The following is a 12,631-nucleotide window of genomic DNA, read 5'->3' as shown; positions in this document are numbered from 1 at the left end:
ACACAATGGAGTACTACTCAGCTATTAAAAAGAATGAATTTATGAAATTCCTAGGCAAATGGATGGACCTGGAGGGCATCATCCTGAGTGAGGTAAGCCAATCACAAAATTCATCTATAGGATGGAACACAGGGCCCCCAAAGTTGGAGCTAGAGAAAAAACCCAAGAGCTGAAGAAGTCTGCAACCGGATAGGTGGAACAACAATATGAACTAACCAGTACCCCCAGAGCTCGTCTCTCTAGCTGCATATGTAGCAGAAGATGGCCTAGTTTGCCATCATTGGGAAGAGAGGCCCCTTGGTCTTGCAAACTTTATATGCCCCAGTACAGGGAAACACCAGGGACAAGAAGTGGGAGTGGGGGGAGGGGGGATAGGGGACTTTCTGGATAGCATTTGAAATGTAAATGAAAAAAATACCTAATAAAAAAATTTGGAGGAAAAAAAAAAGCAAATTTCTCAGGTAAGGAAAACCAGAGCATACATTAGGAATCTCTACTCACACAAGATGCTAGAGAGAATGGAGGCTGCCAAACAGCATAAAAGACAGAACAATCAATCAAACCTTCTTGCCTTTGAATGGACCCATTCAGGATAAGTCTCAACTTCTTCTTATATTTTTATCCCATTTGGAGAATTTGGGTTCTGTACTTAAGGAAGTGGCCATCTCATGTGTTTATTATATTTATCTTAAAGGATTAAAGTAGTTTTAAAAGACTTGGTCACACTTTTGATTGCATCTGACGGTCTTCCCTTTAAAGAACACCAACTAAAGCAAAAAATGGGCTCTGGAATCTCACAACTCTTACGTTCAAATTTGTTTCCTTCTCCTCTCTCATGCACCGTAAAGGGAATGGAACGGAGCATGATCCTGATAAAATGTGAACCCTCCAGGGCATTCCTGAAATGTTCAATGTGCAAATATGGTTAAAATGCCTAAATGAGGCCCAGCTCCATACATGCCTGGGCTAAAGCTGGCTGGCTGACTTTTCAAAGTGTTTCTCTGTATGTACTAGCAATGTTGTTTTACAATGTGTCTGGGTGACAGGCCGACTTCTTTACATGAATTAAATATATATTTTTATATGAATTAAATATATATATATATATATATATATACATATATATATATACACACACACACACACACAGACTCATTGGAATAATCTCCAAAAGCAACTTCTAGGAGTCTTTTACATTGGGACCCTATCTAGTTTCCATAATCCTAGTAAGTAAATAATTTGACTTTTTATAATTGAGTTATTAGATTTCATTTGCAAGTGGTCTGTAACATTTGCCTTGCTCACAGAGAGCTTGATAATGCTGTGAAATGAGAATTTTTTTTCTGTGAAGCTGTCCTATGAAATGAGAATTATGAGCCAATGTCTGTGACACATATTTAAGATTCTATCAGGTATGTGTTTAACAGATGCTTGTGATGTTAGCATAATTCTCACCTAACCCATGCTGTCTTTGCTCTTGCTAGGGCTAACCTATAGAGCCCTGGCTTTAGAGAAGTTGAGACCTCTGGCAAAAACGCCAGCTATGTTTTGCTAGGAAATAAGTACGCAACAAGCAATCCACACAGTCATAAACCACACTGTGTGTAATCATCGTAATGAGTTTTCCACTGCTGTCATTATTTTCCTCAAGGAACTACATTTCTACATCTGACTTTTAGAGGACACAGGAGGGAGCAGGAGGCTCTGAGATGAAGCAATCCAACTCCAGGAAGACGGCGCAGAAGCACCTGATGGGGATGTCGTCGTCACTGTCGAGGTGAAGCAGCCGCCCCTGCAAACGCCTCTCCTCACTCCGGAGCTGCTTCCTCATTTCTGATAACTCCATAATCACATTTTTTTTCTCCTCTGCAAATTCCCATTGAGAGAAGAGAAGAGAAGAGAAGAGAAGAGAAGAGAAGAGAAGAGAAGAGAAGAGAAGAGAAGAGAAGAGAAGAGAAGAGAAGAGAAGAGAAGAGANGAAGAGAAGAGAAGAGAAGAGAAGAGAAGAGAAGAGAAGAGAAGAGAAGAGAAGAGAAGAGAAGAGAAGAGAAGAGAAGAGAAGAGAGAGAAGAGAAGAGAAGAGAAGAGAAGAGAAGAGAAGAGAAGAGAAGAGAAGAGAAGAGAAGAGAAGAGAAGAGAAGAATAGATTAATTACCAAACACAATCATAAAGCTAAACTGCTCAGAGAAATGTTTATGGAGGATACTTATGTGTGTTTACACACACACACATCATAAAGTACAGCATTAAGATCCACAGTCTGCGTTAGGGAGATGTTGCTGGGCCTACAAAGGGCAATTGTAAAGGGCAGAACAGGAGTGCATTGCACTTTGAAGGCTGATGTCCTGGTGGCTGTACAATCACACAGTACCCTGTGTGAACACAAAAGCAAGAATGCAAGTGAACTGTGAAAAGCCGCTGAAAGTCTGTGTGCAGGGGGGCTCACAGCCACTAATGCAAGACGTGGGGGTTGGGGGCACGGAGCACAGCACTTTGCCCGTCATTTCTGAACTTTTTAACACTCTGTAACTATTGTAAATAGACTCTCATTTATAGAAGTCCAACCCACCTTCTGCACGGAGTTGGTTCTTCCTTGCAGGCACTGGAGGAGACTGTGCCCGGGACATGGAGCTTTCCTGTGGCCAACAGGACAGGCACAGTCAGAGTCCCGTCCCAATTCCTAAGTATAAAAGGCAAGCAGCCTCTACACTATAAACCATATGGAAGGCTCCTTGCCTCTGACCAATGCTAATCCCTGTGTGTCTGTTGTACCTGTTAAGTGTCTCCCATCTCCTACCACTCTGATGTTTACTCTTCTAAGTGTGATCCTCCCAGCCCATGCACAAAGCTCCTCCCGCCCTTCTTCACCATCAACTGTCCATCAGCATCTTCCCTTCACAACTAGGCTTCACAGGGTTTGAGAGATGGCTCAGCAGTTAAGTGTAATTACTGTTCTCTTGAGAAAAGAATAATCAAGGCATATTTCTGGGGTCTACCTCCTTACTCCCAGCCTCCTCACCCATTGCTTCAGTGGGACTACCCTTACCAAATAAAGTGATAGGAGGGATTCTAGCCATCCCAAGCATGGCAAACATGGCTCTGGCAAGCCTTATCCTTCTCCCCCATTCCCATGCATTTAGGAATGCATCACAAGATTGCATTCCTAAACCTAGCCACCAAGGACTGTTCCCTTATTCGGCCACTTCTCCTCCTGAGGCTAACTACCAAGGTCCAGCTATCAAAGTATTGAAGTCCAGCAATCAAAAGCCTGCTTTGGCTCATCTAATTAACATGCCCAATTACAATTAAACACCTCACCCTAACACAGGTTTCCCCTCTTACCTTTATAAACTGCTATTTCACTATGGTCCACTTCTGACTCTTCCATCCTGAGGCAGTCCCTTGTCTCCCACTCTGGAACAAATCACCCTTTCCCCCTCTTCCTTGTTCCCTCCCCTCTTCTTCATCCTCTCTCTGCTGTCTCTGTTTCTTATTCCCTGCTCTTTACCCCTCTGGGGCAAATGACTCTCCTTTGTGCTTAAGAACTCGGTCTTGGGATGTCTTGTGCCAATTCTGGTCCTTTCAAGTGTCCCCAAGTCACATACTCAGTGGGCGATTCTATCTTGAATGTCCTTGGTGAGTAACGACTAGCATGGCTGACAATTTGTTTGCAGCTCCCCTCTGTTGCTCACACACTGGTCATTTCCTCAAACTTAAAGATTTATTTACTTTATGTATGTGAGTACATTGTGGTTCTCCTCAGACACACCAGAGGGAGGCATTGGATCCCATTACAGATGGCTGTAAGTCACCATTAGATTGCTGGGAATTGAACTCAGGACCTCTGGAAGAAGAGCCAGTGCTCTTAACCACTAAGCCATCTCTCCAGACTCCTCAGCCCTTTTTACTCCTCTATATACATACCCTGTACAATCACATTAATTTAGTAAGCATCAAGCTACAAATCCAATCCAAAATGTCTTCCTCAGCCACAACTCAATTTTCAAACTCCAACTCTGTATAACCAACACCAGAAATCTGTAAAGTATTCCCGACCTCTAAGTCCTTAATCTCACATATGGACTTTTACGAAAGCGTCTGGTCTGTGTTTAGTCTTCCCTGCCCAGGAGAACATTACTCAAGCTCAAGTGCCCACACTCTTCTCCTTGAACCACTGATCTTCTCCTTGATCCAAGGATCCCATACATTTTCAACCACAGAGCAAATGAATCAGACGGTCACAAGTAGAATTCAAGAAAATGTTCTTAGTTCACTTCTATGCTTATTCTGGTAGATCACATGTGTGCGATCCACAAGCCCATGGAGGAAAGTCAAAGTGCACAAGACTCTCCACCTCAACACGGCATAGCATCTCCATTCCCGGCTGCCGTTACACAAAGGCATATCAGGCCAGGCCAAACCAAACACAGGTTCTTTAGCTGGCTTGCCCCACCTTTGAGTTTGCAGATACTCAAAGTCCAACCTTCCTAGCTTCCTTTCATAACTGTAGATCCATCTAAACATCTGGGATCCACAAGTACAACTACAGCTAGTTAGAACATACTTTTTCCAAGACTTTCTTAGCCAGGCAAGATAGTGAACTTTAATCCCAGCACATGGAAGGCAGAGCTGAGCAGATGTCTGTGGGCTGGAGGCCAGCTTAGTCTATATAACAAATTCCAGAACAACCAAGGCTACAGAATGAGACCATGACTCAAAACAAATACACAACAACAATGACAAGAACAACAAACTGGTGTTCTTGTGGAGCTGCGACAAAGCAATGCTATTTGCTTTAACAGACTGTGGCTTCCTTAAGAACTGAGCTTTAGGACACCAAGTGCTACCAGTCCCAACTACAGCAACATGCAAGCTAATGAAGCCCTCATAAAGTACCGTCCCACATAACTCAAGATTAACCCTGAGAAAAAAGCATATACGTGAATGAAGGAACTTATGATGGTGTCGACTGAAGGAGGTCTTTGGAGTTTGCTTGCAATTTTGTTCTGAAGAGCAGGAACTACAGGAGAAGGCTGTCTCAAGTGCTGAAAAAAAAAATTATTTCTGTACATATATATGTATATATTCATACACACATACACTCTATACTCAATAGTCACAACTATTTAAGATCAGATTACTTTTGCTTTTAATAAAATACTCTAAAAACAGTCAAATTCTTTCAGGTATCTAAGATCAAATTAGGTTTCTGGAGATGAAAGTCCTGTCTAATAATTGCAACTCCTGATTCATGTACTCAACTCTTAATGCCAGCCCTGTGCACCAAAAACAGTGACTCCAAAAGCAGTCTTTTTGGTGGATTATATCTCATTTACAAGATAATACATAAAAAATGGATCACTAGGTAAATGAAATTCAAAGGCAATATTTTTGTTGGTATATTTGTCAGTCAGTCACTCTGGCAAGCTGCTGTGAGCCCACAGTCCACATGGCTCTGGTCTACAGACTGTATCTCAGGCAGCAGAGCTGAACATGGGACCGACCACAGGAACAAGACAGTGCCCATACTCAGTTGAAGCCCTCCTTTCTCCCTTCTCTAACTACTCCCAACCCTGCCAGGCCAGAACCCCAGGCCCGACATGCCTCTGTGCAAGACATACCTTTGTTTCATCTCCGATAATATTTTCTCTCTCATAGTAATGCTGAAGTTGCAAGTTATGTTTTTCTTCCTCTTCTTTCTTCTTTCTTTCCGCTTCCTTTCGCCTCTCTTCAGCTAACCGAATAAGTTCTTCATTTTTCAACCTTTGCTTTAAAATTTAAAAAAGACACACTTCTTGCATGCATTTGCAGAACATTTAAAAATATGTTACTTTGTCTAAAAGAAGTAAAGTTGAATATATAAAAGATAGTGTTTTACAAAACGAAGATTCTATTTAATAAAATAGTAGACATCTTTTATTAGCCTAGAGTTTAAAAACAATTTGTCTCTTTCTTAAATTAAAATAATACACAGTGTAGACAAAATAGGGCACTTTAAAAATGGATTTCAAGATATCAGTTATCTCATGCACTACCGCGCATCTTCTCAAGTCAACAAAAATCTTTCACTTTGGCTGGAGAAACAGACCCACCTCCTCCTCCTTCTCCCTCCTCCGCTCCTGCTCCTCCTCATACTCTTGCTGAATCCTTGCCCGCTGCTCCGCAAGCCGCTTTTCCTCCTTCTCTTCAGCAACTCTCAGCTTCTCGCGCTCTGCTTCTTCTCTTTGTCTCTTTTCCTCAATCTAAAGAATTGGACTTAGTGATTATCCTGCTCACCTACTGATGAGTTACAACATCACTTTCTTTTGGATGCCTTCTATTTGCCAAGTTCTCGATTTTTGGGGTATCCTGTATTTTACTTGGAAGGACACAAGATACTGTTAAAAGCTACTACTCAAATTCATCTCTGCTTACTATGTATTGTGTGACCTTGGGAAATGGACTTGAACTCAATTTTCTCACCTAGTAAGAGTTATTAAGTGTTCAAGGACTAGTGAGAAGACCTAAGGAGCACACTAGTGTTTACTGCACAGACGGTGCTGAGGATAGCTCTGGGGTTGGATTATTCTACAAGGATTCCTACTGCATGTCAATGTGCTTGACCGTGAAGAGTCCCCACGCAGGAGTTAACTGTGTTAGCCTCTTTACAAAGAGTCGTCTCCTCACAGTGCTTTTCTGCCCACTGGCAGGTAAATCCCAAGTCCTGGGAAGCAGCTCAGGAGCACGCCTGCACTCAGAACACACAGGCCCTGCTCCCTCCCGGTGTACAGAGGATGAACAAGAACCAGAGGGTGCCAGAATTACACTTGTCTCCACTAATCTGAGATCCACTGAGAACACAGTGAGAGAATAGTCTAAAGCAGAGCTTATGGACAGGAGGAAGCCCTAGGAAACAGTACAAAAATAAATAAATAAAACTATTCATCTTCTAGTGTTCTGAAACAAAGTTTCACTCTGAGGTTACCCTTGAAGTCCCTTAGTGACCCCAGGATGGCCTCAAACTTAGGGTGATCCTCTTGCCTCAGCCTTTCAAGTACTAGGATTACAGGTGTACACCACCAGACCCATCTGCTATTAGATACTTATGATCAGTTTAAGGCTATCCTTATAGATTATAATTATTTAGATTATAATTATTAACATTGTCTATAAATCTTTTGTTCAAATATTTATTTTTTTAATTAAAATGAAATTACACCATTTTCTCTTTCCTCCCTTCCACCCCCTATTCTCTCAAATTCATGATATATATTATATATGTACACACACACAGAGACACAATCGTGCTCAATCCATATAATGCTGCTTGTATGTGTATGATTTCAGGGCTGAGCACTTGGGATTGGATAAACAGCTGGCATGCTCTTCCCTAAGGAAGCTAATTTCTCCTGTTCTCAACATTCCTTAGTTGCCTGTAATTCTCCGTCTAGGGGTGAGGCCCCTTGATATTTTGCCCTTCTGTATCAATATGTCTCCTGGTGCTGTTCTTGTACAGGTGTTGCTTAGGCAGTCATGTTGATGCAGGGATCATCTAGGAAGTGTGTATGAGGAAAAGGAACAGGGAGTTCTTGTGAGAGTGTGTCATGCTGGGATTTACATTTTTCCTACAGGAGGTATTTTTATGCCATTGAACTCCTGTAGCTTTAAGGCTGCATGTTGACAGTGTTCTGTACAATGAGAACTTGAATCTTCCTACATGAACTATGAGTTACCAACTACAGCCTCTCCTGATACTTATGACAGCTAATGTGAAGCCAGACATTCAATATCAAGCAAAGTGCAGACAACCAAATCCAGAGAGAGCACTGATGCCAACACACAGTGTCAGGCCCGAACCCGGCCTATCTTTTCCTTCTTCCATGAGAAAGAACAAACAATAAAATTACAGAGATTAGGTACCTGCTACATTCAATCAAGTACTGCCAATGTAAGCACTGACAGACCACACATCTAACAGACACAGGCCAGTACCATCAGAAATGCTAAGTGTTTTCAAAAAGGAGAAAATTATCTTCTAGGTGAGTTTTCAAACTATATAACACAAAAGTACTTTATGAGATGTTCCAATTTTCATTAACTTTTTTCCATTGAATTATTAAAAATGTTTAATTTATTTTTAAACCTATACTTAAAATTCACTCATAAATGTTATTTACTCAATTTGAATAGCAGCAAGGCTTCTGATACATTAAGTTGACTCTTGTTTATTTGTGCAAATCCTTGGCTAAAGCCTATTTTCTGAACATTTTAAAACATTTATTTCAACTCTTAAGCTTAGATATTGTCTATAAGATATTACCGATAGTAATAATAAATACCATTTAGCTGCTTAGACTTCTATAGGATTTGTAACTGAAAATAAAAAGGATTTTGAGACCACTAGGAAACAATAATATATTCAGCAGGGCAGTGGTGGCATACGCCTTTAATCCCAGAACCCAAGAGACAGAGTGAGTTCCATGAAAGCCAGGGCTGTTACACAGAGAAACCCTTTTTCAAAAGCAAAACAACAAAACCAGAGTTCTCTACTCATACGTGCACGGAGGGCTCACCAAGAAGAGTGCTGAGGGGTCAAAGTAACGGTTGAGGTCTCCTCTCTGTCAGTGGCTTTGCAGAGGGAAAGACTTCCTAGTGACCCCATAGATGAGACTGCACTACCCAAAGACAGGCTTTATAAGTTAGAAACTCCATCTGTGATTTAGCTGCAGGTCCTAAAATAGAGATACTGTCTCTAGAGAATCTAACATGTAATAACATCTGTACTGGGTAGTTTTGTGTCAACTTGACACAGGCTGGAGTTATCACAGAGAAAGGAGCTTCAGTTGGGGAAATGCCTCCATGAGATCCAGCTATAAGGCATTTTCTCAATTAGTGACCAAGGAGGGAGGTCCCCTTGTGGGTGGTGCCATCTCTGGGCTGGTAGTCTTGGGTTCTATAAGAGAGCAGGCTGAGCAAGCCAGGGGAAGCAAGCCAGAAAAGAACATCCCTCCATGGCCTCTGCATCAGCTCCTGCTTCCTGACCTGCTTGAGTTCCAGTCCTGACTTCCTTTGGTGATGAACAGCAGTATGGAAATATAAGCTGAATAAACCCTTTCCTCCCCAACTGCTTCTTGGTCATCATGTTTGTGCAGGAATTGAAACCCTGACTAAGACAACATCCTATACATGTAAAAGTATTTTGTGAACAATAAAGTGATTTAAAAATATCTGATAATTGTACCTTACCCCATGGTAGATGTGCTAAATAAACTTAGAAAATAACTTACATTTTGAGTTGCTGTAGTCATGGTAACAGAATTACCACTGCTGACTCAGCACCACACTCAACCTGCTGACCTGAGAGTGTCTGACATCTGAGAGGCTCTGTTATCTGTCACATGTTCTGTAAGATATTTCCCTACAGACACTCACTGCTCTGATAAGACACCCATGCTCTGCTCTACCCAGTCCCCCAGTAAAAAATTCATACAAAAGGAAAAAATGTTTTCAGACCACACTGTATAAGTGTAGAGAAACCCAAGTCCCTTATGAGCAGACATCCCAGTCATCTGACTCCATCTTCTTCTGAGTGAGAAGCCAGTGCTTAAGTGCCTTCTTTGGGAATAGTTTGAATATTTCACTACTGTAATGCTACCTGTTTTATAGAAAAAGGGCCATTTAACTGCAAAATGTCATTATATTATATGTAAATGTTTTGTTTCCTGAGACCCTGACTGGCCTTGAATTCTCAATCCTCCTGCTTACTAGTCAGTGCTGAAATTACATGCTGTTCCAGCAAACTCAGCTGAAATGTAACTTGTTTATTATTATCTGTACTGCGCCAATGATATCACATCTGTTAGGAGAGACTGGGCTTAATTTTCTTCCCTAACAAGCATATACAAAGATTCACCCTATATTTCTGAAGTGGATTATAGAAATCTCAGCATTCATTGCTTTACCAACTATTGATCTTCTAATGAAGTTTAGAAAAGATTCTGATTTGACTGAACAATGTGATTTTAGCATTACCTGTACCTGATAGAAACTAAACATTTTGGTTAACTGCATAGCATTTTAGAAATTAGTACACAATAAAATTCTTGCAAGTTTAGTTTATTATTATATTCATTAAGAGATGGAACTATAACCAAACAAGGCCTTCACCTGAAAACGAAGAAAATTCTTGTATAATTCTTGCTGTTTAATCTGAAGCTCGCTGAGTGGCTCACCAAATGTGTTTCCCCGGGCAAAAGGAGAGCTTTGTGTTTGCAAAGGACCTTCAAAAGACAATTTGCAAAAACACACAATTAGGAAAAGAACAGTCAGCTAATAAACCCACATTATGAAAAGAAGTATTACATATACCAGTCGTGAGGTTAAGGCAAAAGCAGAAGGTGAGATAAGAGTGGGAGAGGACACAGAGGACAGCAAGAGAAAGCAGTCAGAAAGTGAGGGGCTGGAAGTCCTGTCCAGAGCAGTGTAAGACACCAACGGAATGTGCAAGCCTGAACATGGCCTCACAGCACAGGCTGCACAGTATTGGTCATGATAGAAAAATGTACATGAATATCCTCTACTTAGGAATATTCCTGAGGGGTTGAAAATACAGTGCAGTGGCAGGGCTTAGCACTGGAAGGCCTTGGATTCAGTTCCCACAATTGAAGGAGGGGGAAAAAAAAAAAGAGGAAAAACCCTAATAATAGTAATAATAGGACTGACACTTAACACTGCTGAAACTAGTGCTTTCCTGGCCTGCACAAAGCCTTGGGTTCTATCTGCAGCACATACAGAGTACTTCTTAAAGGGATACACATGTAGCAACAGTTTGCTGTAGTGTATGTTCCTTATAAATAGCACTATATGGTCTCAAAGGGGAAATATTGTTTCAGAAAAGCTATTTGAAAACAATCATTCCCTAGACATCTCTTTGAATGCAGAAAGAAAAAAAAAAGAAGACAATTTAAATCTCACATAAATTTTTATATGATTCTTAAATTATTGATTTATTGCTTTTGTTGTTTGATTGGTTGGTTGGTTTAGTTTGCTGAAACAAGGTCTTACTATGTTATGTGTCCATGACTGCTCTGAAATCACTATGTAGACGAGGCTAGCCTTAATCTGCAGCAATCTTCCTGCCTCCGTCTAAGGGACATGCATCCCCACACCCAGCTGCTGACTCAGTCTTATTACTATCAACTTACAACATCTAATCTCTGCTTAGGTCATCTCATGCAGGACGACATTTATCAACTTACATCTCTTACAAGACCGACATTTAGCACTTCAGCTCTGCTCTCCCTTTGTATTTAAATTCATTAATGTTTAGTTGACTGAATTCATGGAAAGTCACATGAAGACTTGAAAATTATGAGAACCTTTTCCCCTAGAAACCTGTTCTATAAAGGTTCTCTTAAATCTCGGCACTGTAGAAAACACTATCTTTTACCATAATTTCCCTCAAAAGTTGAATTTTTGTAACAACTAAAGGAAAGAAATATGGATGAAATAAATCCTTTAGGGGGAGAACGTTTCTCACAACTGCAGGGAACTAGTACTATTAGAAAATAGACATGTGACTAGATACCTTAGTAACCACACAAAAACAACTGAAGCCAAACTCGTATTACATTTCATAGCAGTTCACTTAGGAGCCATAAAGTAAAAGAAAAAGAAAAAAGAAAAAAAAAAAAAAAAAACCAAAACTAATAGCATGAGTCAGGTAGGGTGGTACACATCTGTACTCCCAGCCTCACAGTGAGAAACTGTCTCAGCTCTTAACCAAAAGAAAAGGGGGGAAAAAATGCTTACTAGGGCCTACTGAGACTGAGAACTGTGGTCCACACCTTCAATCCTAGCACTGGGGAGGCAGAGGCTGGCAGGTCTCTATGAGTTTAAGACTAGCCAGGTGACATAGTGAGTTCCAGACCAACCAGGACTACATAGTGTAAGACACTGTCTAAAAATAACAAAAGAAAAAAGAAGCCAAATTGAGACATCAAATGAGGGTGAAGTTTAAAAGCATAAATTAGGAAAACTTTGAAATATATCCAAATTTCCCAAAGCCTTTAAAAAATATTAAGCAGCACATGTACATGTATACATGCACACATATGTGTACACACTCATACGCACAAATAAATCTGTTGTGCCAGGAAGTGTTCATAAACCCCAAAAGACCACCAAAGAGCAGATTCTGATGCGATTGCTTGAGCTTGGGCCACACCACCATCTCTGATGCTGCAGAATGGGAGCCCCCAGCTCTCAACAGAACAAGGCTTTATAGAAAGTGGCGAGCAGGTGAGGTTTCAGCCTGGCAACTATCTAGGTATATGACTAACATAAGCCAACAGGTGGGTGCTCTGAAGCAAAACCATGAACAATCACAAACACTCTGAAAGTACATCTGAGTCAATCAGACTAATCTTTGATTGACTGTTGCTAGGGAAGCAGCTAGGGAGGAACTCTGGGACCTGGAACTTGGGTGTAGCTTGTGTTCAGTTGCTGGTCAAGTTCTCAGGCTTTTTTTCTTTTAAGATGGAGTCCGGTCCCAAGAGTAGGTTTGGCCTCTCAGTACTCATACACATCTACATGGCATAGCACCAATTTGGTGGCCTTGGATAGTTTCTTTTCCTTTTTTTTTTTTTTTTTT

At 40.9% G+C, this 12,631-nt stretch overlaps 1 protein-coding gene across 8 annotated transcripts in view; it reads right to left on the bottom strand.

The window, feature by feature from the left end:
• Cspp1 (centrosome and spindle pole associated protein 1) overlaps positions 1-12,631 on the bottom strand; it is a 104,987-nt gene that overhangs the window by 13,684 nt on the left and 78,672 nt on the right. For all 8 annotated transcript variants that reach the window (XM_029475063.1, XM_029475064.1, XM_029475065.1 and 5 more), the window contains 6 exons: positions 10,147-10,259; positions 6,093-6,242; positions 5,622-5,768; positions 4,941-5,045; positions 2,570-2,636; positions 1,749-1,866 (listed from right to left, as the gene is read on the bottom strand). In XM_029475063.1, the coding sequence (XP_029330923.1) occupies positions 1,749-1,866; positions 2,570-2,636; positions 4,941-5,045; positions 5,622-5,768; positions 6,093-6,242; positions 10,147-10,259 (700 nt within the window). The remainder of the gene's footprint in view (positions 1-1,748; positions 1,867-2,569; positions 2,637-4,940; positions 5,046-5,621; positions 5,769-6,092; positions 6,243-10,146; positions 10,260-12,631) is intronic.

The sequence above is a fragment of the Mus caroli genome, chromosome 1 (genome assembly GCF_900094665.2).
Source record: "Mus caroli chromosome 1, CAROLI_EIJ_v1.1, whole genome shotgun sequence".
Taxonomy (NCBI): domain Eukaryota; kingdom Metazoa; phylum Chordata; class Mammalia; order Rodentia; family Muridae; genus Mus; species Mus caroli.
Note: the sequence above shows the minus strand (reverse complement) of the source record. Positions and strands in the feature narration are given on the sequence as shown.